Genomic DNA, 25262 nt, shown 5'->3' with positions numbered 1-25262 from the left:
AAAGTAACTAAAGGCCAATGTGTATTAACTAAGTCGGTTGTACAATGCTGAGGTCAACTTTGTTTCATTTACACCTACATATATTTCTATCCTTTTTTATAGAACTAGTGCGGTACCTGCTTGGAGTAGGATGATTGTTTGGCCCCCGGAAGTGCTGCGTTGCCTGTAGACTCCACGGAAGTGAAGAGGAATTTGGTTGGATCCTTGCCTTGTATGGCAGATGGGTTCTTGCTATGTCTCAAGATCACAGAAGGATCGCATATCATACAAAATTATATAAATAAATAAAAAAGTAAAAAAAATGATTATATTATCAGTATGTGTCCGGCAATAAAGTGCATGGACCAATCAGTCCAATTGTCCTCTGAAGAGCAACTGGCAGCTACGGGTGTGTCTTAGGTGTGTGCGAGAGGACACGGAGAGGCGACTGGTCCTTCTAAAACACAATGGCGGTTCCTAAAGAGGTTAGCTTAGATGCTGCAAGAGCATCAGTTATATCATAGCTGGAGAGTATTTCTTCATTGAAAGAAGGGCAAAGAACGCCACTGAAGCTTTTTCTCAATGGCAAAGTCACAGTTTGAAATGACTTCTTCTAAGATGGTTTTGTGTAACACGTTAAGTAAATCGCCTGCTGCACAGAGCACTATACCTTGTTTATTCAAAGTTTTTTTTGTATTGAACATGGCGCATATCCAAATTGCACCAACGAGTAACGGGCAAAAATGTAAAGTGTATTGTTGAAACAACACAATCTTACCAAGTTGCCCCAACTTCGACAATGAAAGTCTTTGGGTAGTGTGAAGTAGATTGGATGAACGGTTATTGAGATATGTGAAGGACATAATCACATACACATACATACATCAAGAGAGACCATACTATGACTTTTTAATTCGTTTTTTGTGATCGTTCGCTTCTGTGTGTGTACGCTGCGCTCAGAGAAACAGTGGAGGAAAACAGTTTGCTCTCCTTCAGTGTTTTGGACGGTGAGTTTGGCAAACAGCCAATTGAACTACCAGTACACACACTGCTATGCACTTCCCGGTCGCTGCTCTGTGGCCAGAGACACAGCGGGGGAAAACATTTTGCTCAACTTATTGCTTTGGATGGTGTGTTGTCTAACAGCCAACAGCTAACTGAACCACCAGTACACACACTGTTGAATACATCACCGCCACTCAGCCGCTGCTCCACGGGTTTAAGTCTTTTTTATGAGATACGATACTAGGACATTTTCAAGGCACATTTTATGACATACTATACTATGATATTTTAATGACATACTATTTACTATGACTGTTTATCACATACTATAATGTAACTTTATCATGACGTACTATACTATGACCTTAAATTAAATTCTACAGGACCTTTTATGACAAGCTATATTATTACTGACTATTACACATTAATGACATATTGTCCAATTCTTTTTTTACCACATAGTATACCATAATACTCTAGAGACGTTTTTTATGGGATACGATGCTATGACAATTTAATGACATATTATACTTTGACTTTTTTGTAAAATTCTAAAATATACTATACAATGACTTTTCTATTACGTATATATATATATAATAGCTTACTATGACCTTTTTATGCCAATTTTGTGATATACTCTTCTATGACTTTGTATGACATTTTCATGACGTAGTATAGTACGTCATGAAAATGATCTTTTTAGAACATTTGTATGACATACTATATTACAAGATTTTATGTCATTTTTACAACGTACAATTTAAAAAAAAACTACGACTCTACGATGACATTTGTATGACATGTAAAACTATGACTTTTTCATGACTTATTTAATGTCATAATATAGGGTGTTTTTTATGACATACTAGTATGACTCTTTACATGTTTTGACTCATTTTAAAATGACATTTTATTACATAATGTACAATTGACAATACTTTTTTTCACTTTTTTGTCGTAGTATACTATGACTTTTTTCAGACTGACTATCCTATACTTTTTTCATCACAAACTATATTATGACTTTTTTATGCACTTTGAAAACATTCAACTGTATATGTCATATTGTAAAATCACTATTTAGTGATATTTTTATGACATAATATACTATAACTTTTTGACATACTATAGGCCTACTATGACACTATACTATGACTTTTTATGACATTTTATGACACTATACTAGGACTTTTTAATGATATTTTTGACATACTATGAAATACAACACTTACTTTTCAGTGACAAACACCTGCATTTCTCTTTTATGATATGACTTTTTTTTACAACATTCTAACAGATTGTTTGAATACTCTACTGTGACCTTTATGACATTTTGTTTGAATACAATATCATGATTCTTACGACGTGCTATATTAGGATATTGTATTCCACAATATTGTACTTTTTACAACATGATTTATCACTATTGTATGACTTTTAATGTCATATTACTCTGACTTTTTATGGCAAACTATACTGACATTCCATGACGCTATATTATTACATTTTAGGACATATACTTAAAATTGTCCATCATATTTTCATGACATTCTATAGTATGACCTACTTATTCTATGATTTTTTTACGACACTTTATTCTGACTTTTTTATGATGATTTCTTGACATACTATTGTTTGACTTTTGTACAATATATTATACTTTTACTTGATGTTTTCATGACATACTATAGTATGACCTTTATTTGACAAACTGTACTATGAATTTGGATGACTTTTAATGAGATATTATATTATATTATGACTTTTATAACCACATACTACATAATACATTTGTATGACTTTCTTTAAACACTAGAGTAGGACCTTTGTATGACATTTTTATGATTTGCTAAATTATGACATTTCATGACTGTTTTATGACTTTTTACAACATATACTATTACTTTTACATATGTTTAAACATACTATACTATTACCTTCTTATGTCATTTTATGAGTACACCATAATCTTTTTCTTGTTCACACTATAGGTTTTTGACATACTGTACCATGACTTTTTTATATTAAACTATATTAGGACTTTTTATGACATACTTTGCTATGGCTTTTCAAATGCATTCTATACTGTGACATTTTTATGACTTTTTTTTAATGACATACTGTTATTTTTTTCATGACAAATACGAGTATTACATGATATTTTTATGTCATGCTATACTATGAGTTTTTATGAAATACTTTAGTATGACCTTTTGATACATATTATACTCTGACTGACTTTTTATGACTTTCAATTATATACTATTAATTTTTTGACTATAGTAGGACCTTTGTATGATAATTTGATGACATAATACTAATTATTCATTACATTTCATGACTGTTAATGCCATACTACACTTTTTTTACAACTATTCTATGACATTTTAATGACACAATATAGTATGACTTTTTATGACATACCATACAGTGACTTTTTTTACTTCTTTCACGACATACTATGACTTTTATATTTTTGACAAATTGTACTGAGACCTTTGTATTACATTTTTACGACATTACTTTTTTACAGCATACTATATTATTTTTTATGACATAAAACTTTTGAAAACTTTAGTAGGATTGTTTGAACATTACCATGACTTTTAATGTTTTTTTAACAGCATTCTATACTGTGGCTTATTTTGGACTTTTTCTTGATTAACCATTGTATTTTTTTCATCACAAATTTTACTATTATATGATATTTGTATGACAATCTATACTATGACTTTTTATGACATACTATACTATGACATTTTATGACTTTTAACAATAAAACTATACAGACTCAGACCTGAGTTTCAATAGCTACATTATGTTAGTTACAAAGTCAGCCTACTACCACCTCAAGAAGATATCCAGGATTAAATTACTTATTTCTCAGCAGGATTTGGAAAAACTTGAGTCAACTACTATAACGTTGTCTACACATGTCTCCCTAAAAAAGTAATCAAGCAGCTGCAGCTGATTTAGAAAGCCGCTGCTATAGTTCTCACTAAGACCAAGAAAGTGGATCACATGGCTCAGTTCTGAGGTCTTTAAACAGGCTTCCTGCCTGTCAATGAATTGATTTCAAAAGACTAATGTTGTTTTGTAAAGCACTGAATGGTTTAGGGGCAAAATACATTTGTGATGTTCTTCTATGTTATGAACCATCCAGACCTCTCAGATCATCTGGGACAGGTCTGCTTTCTTTCCCCAGAGTCAAAGTAAACATGGAGAAGCAGCGTTCAGTTGTTCAGGCACCATTCATCTGGAACAAACTCCCAGAGAACTACAGGTCAGCTGCAACCCTCAATTCTTTTAAATCAAGGCTGAAATCTATTCTGTTTGCCACTGCCTTGTATTAAATAATTTCGTTTTTATTCTATTTCAGCTTGTTTTAATTTTCTGTTCTCTTGGCTCCTAAATGATTTTTAAATTGTATTTACATGAAAGTTTTTCTGTTGTACTCTGTCTTCTGATGTTTTATGAAAAACGCTTTAAATTGCCTTGTTGCTGAAATGCACTGTATAAATACTTGCCTTGCCTTATCTCGCCTTTTTAATGACATACTATAATATGAATTTTTATTGATAATTTTCAGCACATGCTATTCTATGATCTTTTATGACTTTTTTATGACACACGTACTATACTGTGGTATGTTATGACTTTTGAAAGACATACTATACTGAGAATTTTTAACTTTTTTTGCCATACTATAGGACCTTTGTATGATATTTGACTAACTATTCTATGACATTACGGGACTATAATATGATTGTTTTTGACAGACTATACTATTTCATGGATTTCTTTTGACCTACAATACTATAACTTTAAACATACTATACTATGACTTTTTTTCGACCCATTACACAATAGCTTTTTTCGACATACTTTACTATGACTTTTTTATGGATTCTTTCGACATACACATAATTGTTGGTACCCTTCCGTTAAAGAAAAACCCACAATGGTCACTGAAATAACTTGAAACTGACAAAAGTAATAATAAATAAAAATTTACTGAAAATTAAGTAATGAAAATCAGACATTGCTTTTGAATTGTGGTTCAACAGAATCATTTAAAAAACAAAAAAACGAAAATGATGGTACCCCTAGAAAAGATAGAAAATAATTTGACCATAGGGACATGTTAAACTAAGGTCTGTCCTCTAATTAGCATCACACATGTCTTCAAACTTGTAATCAGTCAGTCTGACTATTTAAAGGGTGAAAAGTAGTCACTGTGCTGTTTGGTATCATGGTGTGTACCACACTGAACATGGACCACAGAAAGCTATGGAGAGAGTCGTCTCAGGAGATTAGAAAGAAAATGATAGACAAGCATGTTAAAGGTAAAGGCTATAAGACCATCTCCAAGCAGCTTGATGTTCCTGTGACTACAGTTGCACATATTCAGAAGTTTAAGGTCCACGGGACTGTAGCCAACCTCCCTGGACGTGGCTGCAAGAGGAAAATTTAAGACAACATGAAGAGACGGATAATACGAATGGTAACCAAAGAGCCCAGAACAACTTCCAAAGAGATTACAGGTGAACTGTGAACTCCAAGCTCAAGGTCCATCAGTGTCAGATCACACCATCCGTCGCTGTTTGGGCAAAAGTGAACTTCATGGTAGGCAACAGAGGACGACACCACTATTAAAAGCAAATCATAAAAAAGCAAGACTGGAATTTGCCAAAATACATATTGACAAGCCACAAAGCTTCTGGGAGTATGTCCTTTCGACAGATGAGACAAAACTGGAGCTTTTTGGCAATTCACATCAGCTCTATGTTCACAAGATGCAAAAATGAAGCATACAATGAAAAGAACACCGTACCTACTGTGTAACATGGCGAAGGCTCGGTTGTGTTCTGGGGCTGCTTTGCTGCATCTGGCACATGGATGTCTTGAATCTGTGCAGGGTACAATGAAATCTCAAGACTACCAAGGCATTCTGGAGCGAAATGTGCTGCCCAGTATCAGAAAGCTTGGTCTCAGTCGCAGGTCCTCAAACAGGATAATGATCCAAAACAAAGCTAAAAACACCCAAGAATGGCTAAGAGCAAAACATTGGACTATTCGGAAGTGGCCTTCTCTGAGCCCTGATCTAAATCCTATTGAACATCTGTGCAAGGAGCTGAAACATGCAGTCTGGAGAAGGCGCCCTTCAAACCCGAGACCGCTGGAGCAGTTTGCCAAAATACCCGTTGACAGGTGCAGAAGTCTCATTGAGTTACAGAAATCCATTGCCTCAAAAGGTTGTGCAACAAAATATGAAGTTACGGGTACCATCGTTTTTGTCCTGTCCATTTTCATTAAAATGATTCTGTTGAACCACAATTCAAAAGCAATATTTCATTAGTCTTCTGACATTTAAAAAAATATATATTATCACTTTTTGACATACATTATCATCACTTTAATTACTTTTTTTAACATACTATACTATAACTCTAATGATTTTTTCAGACATAGTCGAGATGCTGATTGTTGAATTGGTCAACTGAGAAAACTCCACTCAGGAAGACCACAAGATGCTGTGATCTCCAGAAATATCTAGTAACTGAATCTTGAGTGTTTTAAGAAAAGTCCAGGAATCCACACAATAGAAATACATTCTTTGTCAGTCTAACTTCTTTGTCAGAGGGACACATAACCACCGATTCCCTTATGTTCGTCTGAAGAACAAAAAGGAACAAACTTAAGGCCTACGGAGTGTTTTATGTACATGTTAGATAGAAACAGCACAAATCCACCCACACGTGCACACAGACAAGGACAGACAATCAAACTCATTCATGTTACAGTTGGCTCAACACTCCACCACTGTCAAGTACTTTATTCACAATAAGGTCATTTTCTTCTTTAAAAAATCATTTTTAATATACAACACAATTTTTGACAAGACAACTCCGTTTACAGCTAAATTTGAGCTCTTGAGTTCCAGCTTCTCTCATAACCAAAGCAAGCACGTAGATGATGGGGGAGAGAAAGATGGAGTGAAAGGGACAGATGAACATGGGTCGAAGTTAGAAGAAAGAATGAGGAAAAGGCAGTAAGAGAGAAAGAGAGAGAGAGAGAGAGAGAGAGAGAGAGAGAGAGGGAAATAGAAAGGACTACGCTTAGTATGATTTTTGTACTAAGAACCAAAATACGCAAATAAAATGAGAAAATAACAGTAATAAAAAACAGTAAGAAAATAAGAGTTAAAGAGAAAAAAAAGCAGAGGTCTGCCCGGATGCTGTATCCAAGGCAACCTCACATGCATGTCTGTCTGTCTGACGCTTCTGTTCGTTCTGCCGTTTCACAAGTCCACATACACAAACACACACACTCACAAACTTGAGTGTGTGTGCCCCCATACTCCAAGCGAGTGTGCATCTCTGGGGGTTAGGGCTGGGTGGGGGGGGGGAAGGGTTGTGGGGTGGGGTGGTGGTGGTGGGGGGGGGGGAGGGGCTGGAGAGAAATACAGGGAGGAGTGTGAGGGAGTGAGAGGGAGCAGGGAAGTCATCCCAACACATTTCTCCCTCGTTCACTCCCTCCATCTCCCATCCTTCCCTCCTTCCCTCCTTTCCTGGAGCCGAGTAAAGAGTCTCTGTCTCCCGCATCACAGCTCCAGTCATCCTCTGTCCAACTGTGCCACTGTATGTGTGTTTATGTGCGTGTATGTATATTACACTCGCACACAGACACACACACACACACACACACACACACATATATATAAATATATATATATGGAGCAAAAGCTGCTTTAAGTTTGTGTCAAGGGGACAAAAAGGGAGCTCGTGACTTATATAAGGACTAATATTAATACTGTCATTAGTGTACTTTACAAAACATAAATTAGTAGTACAAGGTGAACTTCTTTGGAGAGTTGAGTTGGTTCTGTAGAAGGGAATCCTTATCTGTGTGTGTGTATGTGTGTGTGTGTGTGCATGTCACAGTACTGGCAGGCAATGGGCACAAACTCAAGGGTCTGTCAGAACGGGCAAGGAGGTGGAGGTGGCGGGGGCAGGGTGGGAGGTGGACAGAGAGATGACGAGGAGGAAAGAGAAGAGATGGGCTCTTTTCCATGACGGACGCACCCATCAGCCAATCAGCCCTGGGCTCCTCCGAGAAAGGGTGCGGTGGATGGCGCCACCTGGGGGGGTAGTACAGAGTCTGCAATCACACCAGGGTCTGCTCAGCAAGCGTCAACATACTGGCTGAATATGATTCTCTAACTATGCACACACACACACACACACACACACAACTTCATGTGTGATGCAGGACGGATTTTAAAGAAGGGTCTAATCAGCCAAGTGTGAATGTGTGTGGTCTTTGTACCTGCTATCTAGAAATGTAAGTGTAGGTGCGGGAGGGAGACCGTCCCTCTGACTGGCCATTGGTCGAGACGTTCAGGAAGTCCCAGATCAGAATGGTGTCATCGTGAGAACTGCTGATGATCTGAAACTCATCAAACTGGAGACGAAACACGCGGCCAGAGTGCTCCTGAAAACACAGAACGACATTATGTTGACATTAGGGCTGCAACAACGAATCGATAAAATCGATAAAAATCGATTATCAAAAGAGTTGGCAACGAATTTCATTATCGATTCGTTGTGTCGCGCGATTATTACGCCACTCAATAAGTCGCGGAGATGTTTGAGTGTTCACAGCAGCTCGGAATAACGGAACAGGACTCCGGTTCTGTAGCTGACGCTGACCGGCGTATAAACGTTGCCGTGACAACACCGGAAGTTGATTTACGCGAGTTGTATTTTTAGTTTATTTCTGCAATTATAATAATTACATTTACTGCCATTTTGGGTACCTTGTGTTTAACTCGTAACCGTTTTGCCGTTGTTTTACTTATGATAGACGAGCTTTTGTTTTTCTAACGTGACCATTAAACCGGAAGTTAAGCGGAGCTCAGAAAGATGAGAAATGGCGGGAGAAAACAGCGAACTTTTTCTTCCCCGTGTTATTCTACTGCTGGTCTACCAGAACACGGTGACGTGTATTCAGTTCACTCATTAAAGTGCTGTTATACTTGTAGGTGATGAGAGACAGAGTATTTGTTTCTTTGTTGTTTGTACATGAAGCTGTTTTGTGTCTCTAGTTTTCCCGGTGTTTCCATGAGAGGACAATAATAAACGTGAACATCAGGAAGAAACAATTCTTTTATGACCAGTGTGGCTACAGGTTCTATTTTGTGGGTTTTTCTCTGAACTGGGTCCATGATTAAGAGGGACGGGAACCTCACCCGGCCCGGACACGGAAAGGATTGACAGATTGATGCTCTTTCTGGATTCTGTGGGTGGTGGTGCATGGCCGTTCTTAGTCGGTGGAGCGATTTGTCTGGTTAATTCCATTAACGAACAAGACTCCGGCATGCTAACTAGTTATGTGGCCCCGTGCGGTTGGCGTCCAGCTTCTCAGAGGGACGAGTGGCGTTCAGCTGCACGAGATTAAGCAATAACAGGTCTGTGATGCCCTTAGATGTCTGGGGCTGCACGCGCGCCACACTGAGTGGATCAGCGTGTGTCTACCCTTGGCCGAGAGGCGTGGGTAACCCGCTGAACCCCACTCCTGATATTAGTCCATTTATTTTTTTAAATTATTACTTTAACAGCTCAGGGATGTTCGAGCAACCCGTTTGTGCACTTTCTGAAGATTTTTTGCACTGTGAATTTGTTGTTTTGTCAGTTGAAAAAAGGGTTAGAAACTAATGCTTTTTTTTTTATCCGATTCATCGATTAATCGAACAAATAATCGACAGATTAATCGATTATTAAAATAATCGTTAGTTGCAGCCCTAGTTGACATACTATTCATACTATTCATACAGGCAGACCATGGACTGAAAAAACATGTGGACATGACGGTAATCATGCCACCGGTGAAACATATTGGTTGCAGGCTGACCTACCAGTGTATAAATACATTTGAGATTGTTACATTTGATATTAGAACATAACGGTTGAGAGCGGAACAACCTCATCCGAGACATCCTAAATAAAGACTTTAAGGTTGGGAGACGCTGGACTTCAGCCGCAGATTGACATGAAAGAACATTCTGAAACCACGTCGGCACTCCAACCTCAGATGCCATTTATGGATGCGTTTTGAATATGGCGTCTACCCCATTTAGATCACTGAGAGTAGAGAAAATATTGGAACATCATCTCTGCATTATAATTAAACAACAAGACCATTGATAATAAACTTAAATCCACAACTAAACATGATATGCATGGTGATGGTAGACTTTAATTTTTAGTTTTAGCTAATTGTACCTAAAACCCTTAAATGAGTGATCCGCTCTTTAATGATTCTAAATATAGTCAACAAAATGTGAAATGTTACTGATCGTTAAAACTAAGGTGAAAAAGAAAATAGTGTTTTGAGAGAGAAGGTAGGACTTTGGATATTTTTTATTCTACACAGTTACGATTTTTAAAGTAATATCCAGAGTACTATGACTCCTTAATGATGTATTATAGTATTAAACTACAACTTTTAGACATACTACACTACACTGACTTTATGACATACTTTACTATGATTTGTATACGACATTCTATAATATTACGACACTTTACTGTGACTTTGTATGATTTCTAAATGGCATACTATGACATATTACTATTTTTTATGAATTCCTTTTTCTTTAATGTCATATTGTACTATGACTTTTTTATGTTATACTATAGTATGATGTTCATGGTATGCATTGATATGACTTTTTAATGACATACCATAATATTACTTTTTATATTACATATTGCTTTACTAAGGGATTGTTATGACATACTACTGTATACTGTGACACAAAATGCTGTGGCCTTTTCATCACATACTATACGATGGCATTTCATCATATAGCATACTATATAATGACTTATTTATGACATACCATACCACAACCTTTTATGGAAAACAGTGCCTTTGGTGATTTTAAAATGTTGTTGCATTACAACCTGGAATTATAAGATTTTCTTTTGGATGTGTGGATATGTAATGATGCTGTAAAGCCCCAAAATAATATCTGACGCTAGCACTAACCTTCAGAAGTCACATACTAAGTTAAATAAAGTCCAATCTTAGAACAAGATATCGCTTAAAGAAAACATACAAAACACGTTCGTCTTTCACATGCTTTTAGGCAGCACCGAGTCTCCCTCCATACTGCAACGCATGAGGATCCCCCCCCCCTTTAGGACAGACTGGCAAAGTCTCAGGACTTTTGCTGAATGTCACCTAAGCTGGCGTTTAGGCCTCAGCATAAGTTTAGCTCGTCCACGATGTCTGAAGAGCAAGTGAGTAAGGGGAGCACCATGCATTGCGGCTTGGAGAGAGACCGGGTAACGTGTCGGCTGCTGCCCACACTTCAGTGACACAGAGCCCATTATTAACCTGCTAAATTCTCAATGGAATTTCTAAAAGGTAGCACTCAGACAACTTTATGGGTGTATTTAGCAGGTACAAGGACAAAACAATTTAAAATATTCATGTTGATGCTTTTTCAGTCATCAATTACGCGGACTAATTGCGGCAGCTCTTAAGACAACTGTGCATGGTCTCCGTCAGTCAGCCATGTTGCCACAGGCTAAATCATAAAGGTACTCACCACTAGAGTGCGCAGACATAATGTGCTGGCTGGGGCTCTTGGGTCAAGGGCTGCCTGCAGGTCCCACACCTTGATCTTGCTGCAGAGAGAAATATGAGTCAGCACGACATCAGAAACAAAATGTGTCTCTGTGTACAAAGCTGTGTGTGTGTGTGTGTGTGTGTGTGTGTGTGTGTGTGTGTGTGTGTGTGTGTGTGTGTGTGTGAAACTGACCCGTCGTAGGCACCGCTGACAATCCTTTTATTGTCAAAGCGAATGCAACGCACCAGCTCCTCGTGACCTTCCAGTACTCGCAAACATGCCCCACACTCTATGTCCCATAACCTAGAGAGAGAGAGAAGTCTTAGTACACACATAAGGCAACATACGCTTCCTACACTGTAACACTATCTTAAACAAGGACATTTGAAGACAGATATTATTTTTACTTAATTTAATCATCACCGACCGGTCTTGCATGAAAAATAGACCCGTCAATCATCTTAATACATTTAGATTATTGTCACATAAACAGTTTTGATTGAAGAGATATTAACAATGTGCATTCTAAATAGAAACACTACATAATTATATAAACCATATACATCTTTAATCTGGCACACGTACCGGATTGTGTTGTCAGATGAGCCGCTGACCACCAGACGATCTCTGTACTGTAGACAGGCAATGCCCCTCTTATGACCATTTAGTGTGCGCACAAACTCACAGGTGCTGGTGCTCCATACCTACAAACAGCAACATGGAAGGCTTTGTGAAACAATGGCCTGGAGTACAGCTTACCAAACAACCACTTTGAAACCACTTGGCGGGTTTGAAACTATAGAACAAGTTGGACTTAGTTGAACAGATTAAACTGTAAATGATAAGGTTTATCATAGAAAACACCTCGTTAGCTCTTGTTACCTTTATGGTACGGTCCCCTGAGGCGGACACAATGTATTTGTCATCAAAATCGACCACATTGACGGCAGCCCGGTGTCCCACAAGGACACGACGTAGGCTGATGTCAGTCGGAGAGGCCATGTCCCAGACAGCAATTGAGCGATCCTTGGAGCAGGTGACCATCAGTCCGTTGGCGAAGCGGAGATGAAGAACTGCCTCGTTGTGGTGGATCAGTGTGTTCAGTACCTCACCTGTTGTCACCTCCCACACCCTACAGAGGATGAGGGGGGAAAAGGAGAAGGATGGAGGAAGAGGAAACAGAAGTAGGGAGAATTGACATGGTGGTGGTATGATGGGGGCAGAGGTGACAGAAAGAGTAAAAGAAAAGGCAGGAAGGAAGAATGGGGATGTGGAATGAGAGGGGAGCGAGACAAAGAGGGAGAGAAAAGTGGAAAATGATAGGAAGGAAGGGGTGAGTAGGAAAGAACAATTAGATGAGGACAGAGGGAAGAGGGGGAAGAAAAGAAGGTTGAAGATGGAGAGTGGAAAAGATATGTAACGGGAAAGGAAGAAAAACAATGGAGACAGGAAAGAGAATTATGTTTGTTAGTTTTACAATGGAGAGGAACAAGAGTTCACGCATACTGTCTGAACTGCATACGTGTAGAACACGCTGGAAAAGTGGACAACAAAACCTACAAAGTGCCCGTCAAGCTGTTGCTAAGGAAGTGAAGTCACGCTTTCCTTGGATACCAACCAACGAGTACGGAGGAAGTAATAAGATAATTAATGTCGAGCGTCTGTGTGCAGTAGCTAAGCAAGCACACACACACACACACACACACACACACACACACACACACACACACACACACACACACACACACACACACACACACACACACACACACACACACACACACACACACACACACACACACACACACACACACACACACACACACACTAGTAATGACAGTAAATCTAACTCATTATGAACTAATAAACAACATTTATATGTTTCATGCCTGACTGAGCAGCAGCTGTAGGTTGCGTGGGAAATAATGGAAAAGCTGGGGGCAGCAGTGGGTATTTTGGTCATGAGACTATAAGCATACAGTATTTGAAATGATAGACTAGTGTCTACAGCAATAGCACCCTCATTTGAGCACTGCAACTACAACGACCGTTTACTTTGTTTTCTTCATTAAAAACACAATTCAAATGATAAGGAAATAAAAGATTGTATTTTTATGAATGAAATAAATCTAGTCATTGGTAGTTTCAATGATGTATTATAAGCTGTTTATAGCTATTGTAAACAGGTCATAGTTCATCTCTAATATCTATTTATGAAGTTTCTCACCAACACTATATTTTATGAGATCACATGTGAACACATAACGTTATAAAACTACCTTCGCCCAATACTCACTTTCACTGAACAGAGCGTGAACCCTTCGTTCTCCTCGTGTCAGTTTAAACACAGATTGGTTGTTTACAATGTAACATTATCAGAGATCTGCGACTAGAAAAGCATAAATGCTGATGTCCTGCTCGCATATTTGACTGATTATCGGTGGATAACGATCGTCAGTAAACTTTATTTCACACTGTGATGGTTAACGGTAAACTAATTAATCCGCGGTTCACATGCGTGCCGTGAGAGGCGTTCTGTACGGATCAACCGTGGTCCGTTACACCACTACCACTGATATTAACTTACCTTTACTAATATTACTATTGGATAATAATTCCAATGAGAAAGCTATATTCATTTTGACTTATAACTTGATCGTTACAGTTTTTATGAGAATACATTTTTTTGTTTTGTAAATCTAGTTTATATAAGTGTCCGTCTACTCTTTGTGTCCTTATATTGCCTAAGTTAACGGATGAACAGTGTGTTCCAACTGAAAATGCGTTAGAAACTACAGATAAACAACAGATGTTTGATCCAGGCATAGTTGTGCAGTAAATCCCCTAAAGTGGTCCAAACCTTCAGCCTAATGAGTAACTGTGTTATCTCAGCAATTTCAATATTTTAAAATCTTGCCAACAGTATTCCCTGGTCCTATTCCAATATACAGTGTTCCCTCTGGAACTATAGGTGTGCTGTACCTGACAGTTGAGTCGGAGGACCCGGTGACGATGACCCTCTCATCATACTGAAGACACAACACTGATCCTGTGTGACCGGTCAGTATCTTCAGACACTCCAGAGACTGCTTATCCCAGATCTATCACGAGAAAGGACAGGAGTAGGAAGAGACGGGGGAGGAAGACGAGTGAAGCAGAGGGAGACAGAAAAAACAAAAAAGAGGGAAAATTAGTGTTTGTGAAAAGGTTGCAGATTTGGGTCACGCTAAGAATGGCCCGTTCTCACAGCAGCGTTCATGCCCCATTTCCCCACCGCTGAGTGTGTACACTCGGAGCCATTCAGCTGGCGCCCGGGTGTGCGTCAGCCTCCTCCAGGACAACAATAAGACAAATCCGCTCTTTACCTCCCTCCCTCCATCCATCCATCCTCCCTTCCTCTTCATCATCTTCTGCCAGGCCAGACAGATAAGTGGAACACACAACTGGTTTAGAGCTGAGCCCTTTTGTCCTGTAATTCACTTGTGTTCTGTCTCAGTGTCTGCTGGTTCAGCTCAGCGCCATAGACAATAAGATGATAAGCCATACTGAGCCAGAGGGAAAGATTCAAATTCATAAATACACAAACCCAGGTAGGAGGGAAATAACCTCATACACAGCATGTCTATCTCACAGCCAACACGTTTGTACCTCTGCTGGTGCTTGAATGCACAAATAGGACCAAGGTTAATTACTTCTACAGGTCAGTTTGGGGGAGTAGAGCAGACTGACACATGCCATGTTCTCACAGCCTCATCAGTAGTGGGGAAAAGTCTGAACCATGTTAAAGCTCCATGTATATGTTGATGTACAAGTGCAGTGGTTGCGTTAGACTTTGTGTTGAACAAATTCCATCATAATCTATTATTACATGTCATTTCTTTTGTATTATAATAAGGCATGGTCTGCGATTGTTAACAAATACACTTTTTGTCAACTTCCCCTCCTCCTGGTCCGCCAGCTGTCCGTTCTGTGTGTGCAATGACAAAACTCTCTAACTTTGTATTTTGTTAAGGAGGTTGCCGTTATCATTGGTATACCGTGTGGGAGACATGTGGAAAGATGCAGGGTAATGGCCAATGAAGCAATGATGTTTTAAATCAGCCGCTTCTAAACAATGCGAGCATAATCATAGAGATCTGTATATGAATGTGTGCACTTGCTCAGCTGAGGTTGTTTCCGAGCAGAGAAGAGAGTCATGCTCAGTGTTTGACAAATATTAGAAAAAGTAATTGATGACAAAACACAGGAAGGACCTGTGTCCATGTAGAGTTTCTCTCTTCTTTTTTTTTAAAGTGTTCTCAATGAGGAGAGAATGTGTGCAGCCACCAAGAGAAAAAGTGCTGCGACCAGGGAATGCCTTTTTGCGCGGCTGCTCTGAGCGCGTCTTGTTTAAAATCTTTGAACTTTTCAGAAAAGCGCAGGTGAAGAAGCTCGTTATGGCCGTGTTTGTCTATCCTGACCTTTATATTTCAGCCAGACACCATCATAATAAAGAGCAAAAAGCCCGTTTGTGGGAGGAGATCGGCCAGGCGGACACTGAATGTTGTGTTTTCATCCCCGTACACCTCGTCTCCCAAAGACTGTCCTCATTGCTCTAACGTTATGCCTGCCAGATTGATCAGTGACGAGCTCATCCATACAAAGTATGAAGCAAGCATCCTCAGGTTGGTGCTCATGATGAAAAAACAATGTCAAACAAATAAGACAGAAGCCCAAATAGATGCAAAGTGACGATGCTGGTCCATCAAACGGTGGTTAGAGTAGTGATACGAAACATAAATAAGCACTTGGTGCGCTTTTTCAATGAAACGCTGGGACGAAGAAAAAGCCAGAAAAAGTATTGTTTTTAATTTATGTTTCTAGGAAAACAATATATTAAACTTCATTTTGGCATTTTTTGATAAACCTCAGAGTGAAGGTGTCAATACACAAATAATAAATAAGGTCTAATGATTCTTCATCAGTCAGGAATAGGGTGGTTTTGAATAATAACAGCTGATTTGGCCTAATTCTCCTTCACAATAATTTTCAACATAATAACAATCAGGTAGGTGAACTTATGAAAACATGCATTACTTAAGATCAGTGTAGATGATGGAATAGTGCACTAGAATGTGACAAAGAACACAAAATGTGGGCTTTTACGGGCAAAATGTGTCTCTGGGGGCCCCTAGCCAGCTAATCCATATCCTCTGCTGCTGTACAGAACGGGTGCTACCAGCTGTAATAAATAGACAATACGGTTTTGTTTCCATGAGCTCTCTGTGCATTGCATGTTTATAAAGTGTCCACTTAGGCAAAGATTACAGGGGTGACTTCACAGAAGACAGACGGAAATGATAGAGTAGTTAGAAAGTTTAGAAAAAGAGCCAATGTGTGGCCCGGCACAGCGGCAACGGTAACATTAGTGGTCAAAGTCTCAGATTGTCCTTGACGTTCAATACACACCTTGATGGAATTGTCCCTAAGGCCACTGATGATCTTGTCATCGTCGTACTGGAGACAGTAAACCCCTTTACTATTTTCTGAGCGACACTGAATCCTCTGCAGGTTGTGTCTGCCACATCGCCAATTTGCCTCAATAGTCTGGAGAAAAGAGAGAGAAACAATTAGAAAGACACACACAGAAGGCCACCATTAGAGAGAGAGAAGCAGTGTAGCTGAGCAGGGAGAATGGAATGTGATCAAACCACAGAGGTGGTCATGACATTACTGGGATTAGAATAACACCAAGAAAATTAACTCCACGCTATTAATTAGCTGTAATCAACGTTTGCTTCGACTTTTCAGACCTTTTACGAGGTCAATGAAAAAACGTGAGTAAGTGATGTTTATACTAAAAAATGAATGTTAGTTTAAAATGAATCAATTCATGATTTAGAGTTTGTGAGATACTATTAGGGTCGTTTCTCATTTCTTGTCATCTCATCTTCAGACTACATCTTCTCCAAAAGTGAACACGAACAACAAAATACACAACATGTTTTTATAAAGTATTTTGCCTCATTCCTCATTTAAGCTTTTCAAAAAACAGCATTTTCAGCAGTGGGGCACGCGCCTGTATTAAGCAACCCGTCTAGCAGCAATCTAACAGCACAATAAATTACATTTAGATAACCACAATAACACTAAATCATAGTTTCGCCATTTTCCAAAAAACCTCAAAGATTTGAATGTAAAAAAGAAAAGACAGACATTTGATACGGCCCTATCCATAACATTACTCTTAAGGACTGCAAAGTTTTGGTGAGTCGGAACGTGTTGTTCCACCAGAACCTTCTCAAAGTGCACAGTAGGGCGCAGATAATAGATATCATTTTATACTAACTTAGTTCCGATAGTAAGTTGGTTAAAACCGTCTTAATATCGGCAGAGGAAAAAACAATCGCCGATCATCCCTTCAAAGGTCAATATCTGATCAGCACAGGCCTAGATACGACATTCTATCCCTACAAACTGCAAAGTGACATCTTTAACAACAGAGGAAAATAATATCTGGTGCAAATGAAAGCTCCGTCTCTTACCTCTATGTCTTGGATGATCTTGGGATAAAGGGAGTGATAGTAGGAGTTGGGTGGGACTTCTGCCGTGCGGTTCTTGAACAAATATTTCTCCCTACGGAGAGAAAAACACAAGAATGAAAACTGCTTTGTACACACTGGGATTTTCTTTCATCTACAGCAGACACTCGAGACCAGACTTCTCTTCCTTTCCTTTATCCTAAATGAAATACCTCAGGATTGCTAAGCCTGTATGTGCGTGTGTAAATGGGTCTATGTCCATTCTCACCACTGGTGTCTTTCGGACAGGCCTTTCCAAAGCGGGTCGGTGCGGACCATGCGTTCGATGAGCTTCTTCCACAACATACCCTCAGAGATGACCCTCTGCCACTCCTTACACACCAGCTCTGCCGAGCACAGCGAGCGTGCATCCAGGAAAGACAGGATGTTCTCCGCTATGTGATCCAAGCCTTGGGCTTAAGGGAGGAAGAAAAGAGGCTGAGCGAGTACTTGCTGAAAACCTACGAGTATTTCATCTGGTCGGTGTGTCTGAAACTTGGGGTTCACTATTTTCAAACGTAACTCGTGTTAATTGGTATTTAACTCAAATATTTGCCTAAAAAAAAAATCAAATAAAGAAAATCAACAGTGCAAAAACCTGGGTGGAAATTTTAGGAATGTCATCTGTAGTGCAAACTTTCTGTAGTTTTATCCTTTTTAATGTTGTGTTCATGAGAAGGCCTAATTTACTCTCAACTCCAACTATTGTCTTCATGCAGCAGGACGTAAATAAAAAACACTAAATAATCTTTTTTATAAATTCAGGGCATTTTTCAAGGAAAGCTGTAATAAAATGGAAATGTCTTAAGTGTGCCTAACTCTACACTGCATTGAGGGAAGACGGAGCTCACACTGGAGTACTTGTTTTTATATCTATATATATACCTGGCAGCGCAGTGATGAAGTCCCTCTGCAGCATGGGTTTGAGGTAGGAGTTGATGTGGCCGTGCTGGTAGTGGCACATACGGGAGATCAGGCGCTCGACAAACTCCACCTGGTCGGCCTCCGACCACTGGTCAAACAGGGCGATGCAGTGTTCCTTCTCCTTCTCGTAGTTCCCCTCTGACGGGCGTTTGCGGGACCCCACAACAGGACCATTACTAAGCTGTAAATTATAGAAAAACACCTGTTTGAGTTTGAATCTATTCAATACAGTAGAATACACACAATATCGCCACTTAGTTTTTTTTCTCCATCTTTTAAAAACAGTCTGCGAAGAGGATCGAGAGTAGTTATATTGTTAGATTTAGCTAAAAATGTTTTTTTATTGCCGAAGGTTAAAGCTCATTAAAAAACTAGAAGTCTGTGGGTGTATGAGTGGGAAAAAGGAAGAATGGTTCAAATAAATGTTAATGGAATCAGCATTTGTCAACATTAGTGTACGGTTTTTACTTGAAGGCATGTAGGGAACAGAATATCCATAAAAATATCTGATGGCACAGAATACACTACGAGTTGTTAGAATCAAAATTAATCACAGTTAACATTGTTAAAATTGTGCTTTAACCTTTATATGAGCGTTCCCTCTTGATAAAAGATTTAAAAGTCAACAATATATACAATACATGCCATTCCTGACCATTTGAAATGGTGTGAATGTAAATGAGCTTCACTTTTCACCGAGCTGAGGTCATGGGTACATACAAAATCAGATGCACACACACACACACCTTGAGAACTGTGGTCTTCTTTGGCGACAGATCGTCCACGAGGTTCTGTGAGTCCATCCCTGACGTGTTCTGTAGAAAAAGGACAGAACAAAAGACAAAGTGCGGGTTAGTTATATTCTCTTTGCATCGGTGTAACAGGCACTGTAAGAGCCAGGGAAGCGGTGTGGACAGCGCTGGACACAAGAGTGCCACAAACACAGCCAAGGAAGGGTGTGCACGCACAGACAACCGTGCACACACACACACACACACACACACACACACACACACACACACACACACACACACACACACACACACACACACACACACACACACACACACACACACACACACACACACACACACACACACACACACACACACACACACACACACACGTATGAAGTGAAAGAAACCAAGAACTGCAACAAAAAGGAATCTATTCGCTTGCTTGTCTGATTTGGGCTAAGTAGTCTGGACAGGAAATTAAACTGCAGCATCTTGGGTATGTCACTGGCAGCAGCTCAGGCATGACGGCAATGAAACTAAAATCAGATATTGGTCTTACAGCGTATACACAAGATAGAAAAAAACAGAAAACTGGGAGGTAACCAGATCTCACCCATGTCTAGCATCACGTAGATCCCTTACAAGTGCATTACTCAGTAGCTAGAGACTTAATAACAACATAATAACAGGGTTATAGCAAAATTCACTTATTGACAATAACAGAGTGAGATGCTGTCCATGTAACCTGGCTCTTAACACTTAAACAATGAAAATAACATATGAATAAATGACAAATAGCAGGTTCTTTATAGCATACACACTTCTCTGGGAGTCATGGAGAATCAGGCAGAAAAATCAACCAACAAGGAGACCTGCTATGATCTTAGGGGGCTTCATGTTTAATGCTTTCTGTTGTGACTGATGATACGCCGGATGTTAGGAGACCACCTTGAACCAACATGACTGCAAACCGTTTCCTCAAACAAACATATTCCTGAAGTACAAAGACCAAAGGATACACTGCAAACTCTCCCCAAATTATCAGAAAGAGCACATCTATATATGAAACACATCAGAAAGGGACGGATAGATAATTGCTATTATTTGCACTCTTAAGTTCTGAAAAACAGATATTCCCTCTTCGCAGGTATGTTCAACTTATTTGGGGGAAATGGGACGCAGATGTCCTTTTACCTGGGAGAGGATCAAGGCTCTGCTGATGACTGAGCCACGTTCAAAGTCTTTAAAAACAGCTGAAAAGCAGGAATAGAGGCATGTGTATTTATTTTACTAGCCTATCCGTTAGTGCTTCTCCGGAGACCCACGGGTTGTCATTGGCGGGCCGAACCTGGGGCCTATCTTAAAAACAGGATTACTATTTATCTGGCTATTCTTCCTAAAGTGAAACCCAAAACGCTTCCATGTTTTGATCAGTGTAGTTCTCCATTTAACTTTGTGATGCTGCGACTTGTGGAGGGAAAAGCCAACAGAGAACACCAGTGGTCGGCCCCCAACACAACCACACAAAACGGTCAAGTACCAGGAACCAAAGCAGACGGGACAAGAAGCCAGAATGGGCTTGCTGGTGTTGATGATCATGCAGAGCAGAAGAAGAGAAGGAAGGAGAAATAAAAAAACAGACAGACCAGGTTTGGCCAGGCAGGCAGGCAAGCAAGCATGTAGCCTCTCAGAGCTTGAAGGAAGACCCCCCCCCCCCCCCCCCCCCACCTCGGCCCTCACATCTCCAGGTAGAAGGCGAGAAAATGCTACTCCTCATTGTGGGGTTATTCTCTGGTACCCACTGCGTCCATCCTCCACTCACATCAGATTACTTTGGAAATAGTCTACTAAAGGTTTTTTTCATTCCATGGCACAATCACTTTTTGACTTTTTAAGCATTCTGTATCCTAATTTAGATGCAAGAACTGTGATTTGACATGATTACAAGGAATTAAATTACAGTTTATAAAGCTAGGAAATGCTGTGTCAAGCAGAGAGAGTTTCAGGACACACCAGAGAAGAACCTGAGAGCAGTGTGCTTCAAACAGAGAGGAAAGGACAACGGAAGGTGAGGAGGTAGGAGGGTGAGGGGGTGAACGGGCGCTGTCTGCACCAAGGTGGCATGAGGAGTCGTGTGGAGTGGGCAAAGAAAAGTGAAGGGTGAGTAGATGGCAAGGGAGGAAGGGAAGGGAGAGGAGGAGGAGCAGCAGAATTAAGAGGAGAGAGGCAGAACCTGGTTGTGAGCCCGGGTGGAGGGGATGCTCTGCAGGCACCTGAGTGCACACAAACTCTCAGCCACCGAGGAGCAGCCCAGCCAGAGAGAGCGAGGCACAGAGCACTGTGTGAAAGAGAGAGGAAGGGAGGAGGAGAACGTAGTGGACAGGGTGAGGGAGGAAGAGAAAGGGGAGAGCAAGAGACCAGAGATGGGAAGTAAAGGAAAAGAGGAGGGAGGTTGATGAGGGAAGTTGGGGAGGAGGAAACCAAAGGAGATGAGTGAATGGATGGATCAATGAATGGGTATATGGATGGAGGTGGTGAGGAACACGACAGGTGGAGTGCGGGAAAGTGTTGGGAATATCAAAATAATGGAAAAATTAATAATCAAGGTTTGGGTTGAAATTGAGAGGAGATAGGTGTGTAACCATCAAAAAGGTGAGGAGAGAAGAGGGGAGGAAGTGGGGGATAGTAAGGGGAAAAACCAGTATTAGAGCTACACACACATTGGCACAGTGAGCGCAGGAACACACACTCCTTCACGCACAAGATACAGACTGATAAACATACACACAGGAGCATTATTAAACATGAACTGGGTGGGGAGGTAGAGGAGAGGGAGGGGCAATGGGAGTAATTGTCAATATTGTCACTCTTGTTTTGACAGAAACACCACCCACTGTTCTGCCATCCCCACTCTCATGAGTGGTTAGTGAATAACACTGGGACAAAACAAATACACAGACACAACACAGACTAAATGTTTTGTAGATTAAGATTACGACCCCCCCCCCCCCAAACCCTGCACACATGTATATTTCCTCTATTTAATAAGTGTAATCACTCTTCAGGGAGAAGAATGAGAGATGATGTATAAACTTCTTGTCAGATATATTACTTTGAATGTTATATCAACACTAATAACCTATTTTCTTATTCCTTGACAGAGGAAGCACTTGGGTACGTTTGTTTTCAGTGTTTCTAATCATTCATTTGAACTTTTAGAAGAAAATAAAAGAGAAACAACCAATGGAACATTAGGAAAGGAACGTAACTATTACATTGTATCATTTTGTTGTCTGTCTGTCGGTGTTCTGTCTCCATTACTAGTTTGACTCTTTACAGGCATTTCATTTCTCTCAGCGATGGTTATTCAGTGTCTATAAACGTCTGTAGTAAGTGTGAATAGCACCCTTTTAACAACAATAGGCACACACTGCTTACTCAAGACATCTGGTTCACGTCAACATAATCTACTAAACAATCCAAGATATTAACGTTACTTTCTAGGCCTGACTTGCTGTGTCAATAGCAAATATGGCACTTGGTTCACTTGTTAAATACACTGTGCAGTATTTCAGATATGGAGTACGAGTCACAAACGAGTGTGAGACTACCCGTGTGTAAGTTCATTCACAATACACATCTGGTCCTTATCTTAATTGGAGTCTTCCCTGAGACCACTTTGACCCCTGTAATGTTAATGTTGGCTATTACTAAGCTAACGTTAGCCTAGCGGGCTATATTACCAAGACAGCTAATCATTTCTCAAGAAAACGATGCTACTCTTTGGCCAAATCTGACAAGTATATTGAAGAAAGTGACATTATGACGACAGTTCGTGTTTCTGGTTACCCAAAAGAGCCTTTCACCAACCTGCCCGAGTGACTGTTTTTGTATGGTAATGCATGTCAAGTACACCTAGCATGCTAGCTATTAAGCTAATTGCTACCTCGCTAATCGTGGTAACGCTATGTGAATGAAAAAGCAACACACTTCCTTCTACGCACTTTGAAAATATAAACAGAGAACCAGCGCGTTATTACAATTTTAGCAACACTCCGTTATATCGTTAGACATAGCCGACTGTTCCACACAACTATTAACATGTAGGTATGCCTTAACATAAGCTACACACTACAACATACCCGTAAATTTACGTGGATCATCGCCTCCTAGCCTGTGTTAGCTGGATGGCTAAGTCTCAAACAGGGCCCAGTTAAAGTGGCGCAGCGTCACCGCAGTGATCGCTACCCCGACAATCCTCGGCTGTCTTCAGCCGACGACCGAACACAACCTTTTAACTCCCCCGCTGTTTACGGGTGTTTATCCCAAACAACACACGTTGTATCGGACGTAGAAGTAAAGGTCCTGGTTATTAATCCGGCCAATATGCGGAGCGTTCTTAAGTAAAAGGTATCGATAATTTCAGGCCCTCCCTCTGTTTTCTGGTCCCCCCTCCTTTCTCCTCCAGCTCTCCCCGACGAGCCGCTACAGCCCCATTCCTGCCGTCGAATCGGGCCTCGGCGCTTCTTCCCCCACTATCAGAGTGATAATGAACACTTTGGATGTTCCGGATGCCATAAGGAAAATAATCTTACCATCAATTCCAACGTTTTGTCCTCCATCTCCGGCTCCATGTTGACGATCCCCCCCGAAACTCGCTCTGAAAATGGAAACCCAGCCCTGCGTCGGCGGCCCGCAAATGCAGAGACGTCATTCACTTCGCTCAACCACACAGCTTTGGTGGGGCAGTGTCAAAAGGGTGGGTGGGGTGGGGGGAATGGTGACGCCCATTGCAATGAAAAAAACGCGCTGATTGGACAGATTTTGTCAAAAGGGGAGTGATTTGATAGCTTTACTTTTTATTGATTGGCTCACCGTGCTACCAAGGCTTCCCCGGTGACTCCCCCAAACAAAAGGGCAAATGGATGAAGATGCTGTTGCCATCCTGAAGAGGAATACACTAAGGCAAAATCAATCATCCGCATAGCTTTGCAATAAGATGCTGCAGGATGTTAGCTATATTAATGTCGTGTCATTACATGAGATGGTAATTTAAATCCGGCTCCGTAAAACAGTAACAGAAATGATGCAAGGATTCAAGGTTAGGTTTCTCTATAGCTGTGTGATAACATGGACAAATACAATTTTGAGAAGAGGTTTGGGTTGTTTGTTAATTTTTCATTATTAAATGCACCCAGGAATAAATTAGGAGCGGGATGACGGGTGATATAAATCACACTAAAGGCGTCCTGCAAAAAGCGGGTCAACAGGATAACTTTGAGGAGTAAAACATGGAACTGTGAACACGGATTGATTTCAGAAGTTAAACAAAGTAAGTAATCCAACTTCAGTTTCCGTTACCCTTTAGCTCATAGTTCACGCTAAAGAAACATGGCTGGTCAATTGAGTGTTAAT

General features: G+C 40.2%; 1 protein-coding gene across 1 annotated transcript; it reads right to left on the bottom strand.

Annotated features, from left to right (window-relative positions):
- Positions 1–6785: 6785 nt before the first annotated feature.
- On the bottom strand, positions 6786–24570 carry fbxw11a (F-box and WD repeat domain containing 11a). The gene is made up of 13 exons (XM_079167776.1): positions 24443–24570; positions 19857–19925; positions 19072–19291; positions 18416–18602; positions 18151–18241; positions 17075–17212; positions 14609–14727; positions 12509–12758; positions 12212–12330; positions 11819–11929; positions 11606–11684; positions 8317–8481; positions 6786–8128 (listed from the first exon to the last, which is right to left on the bottom strand). Exons 1-12 carry the CDS (start codon positions 24479–24481, stop codon positions 8320–8322), a joined length of 1584 nt encoding a protein of 527 aa, XP_079023902.1. The 5' UTR covers positions 24482–24570; the 3' UTR covers positions 6786–8128; positions 8317–8319.
- Between the last annotated feature and the right edge of the window lie 692 nt (positions 24571–25262).

The sequence above is a fragment of the Pholis gunnellus genome (assembly GCF_910591455.1).
Source record: "Pholis gunnellus genome assembly, chromosome: 10".
NCBI classification, from domain to species: domain Eukaryota; kingdom Metazoa; phylum Chordata; class Actinopteri; order Perciformes; family Pholidae; genus Pholis; species Pholis gunnellus.
Note: the sequence above shows the minus strand (reverse complement) of the source record. Positions and strands in the feature narration are given on the sequence as shown.

What these genes read in the sequence shown, in the direction of transcription:
- fbxw11a (XM_079167776.1), bottom strand. Translation starts at nt 24,481, where the DNA reads ATGGAGCCGGAGATGGAGGACAAAACGTTGGAATTGATG. An exon ending in ACAAAACGTTGGAATTGATG is followed by an intron (nt 19,926 to 24,442) that starts GTAAGATTATTT and finishes CTTTTTCTACAG; the next exon opens with AACACGTCAGGGATGGACTC. An exon ending in AGAAGACCACAGTTCTCAAG is followed by an intron (nt 19,292 to 19,856) that starts GTGTGTGTGTGT and finishes TATAATTTACAG; the next exon opens with CTTAGTAATGGTCCTGTTGT.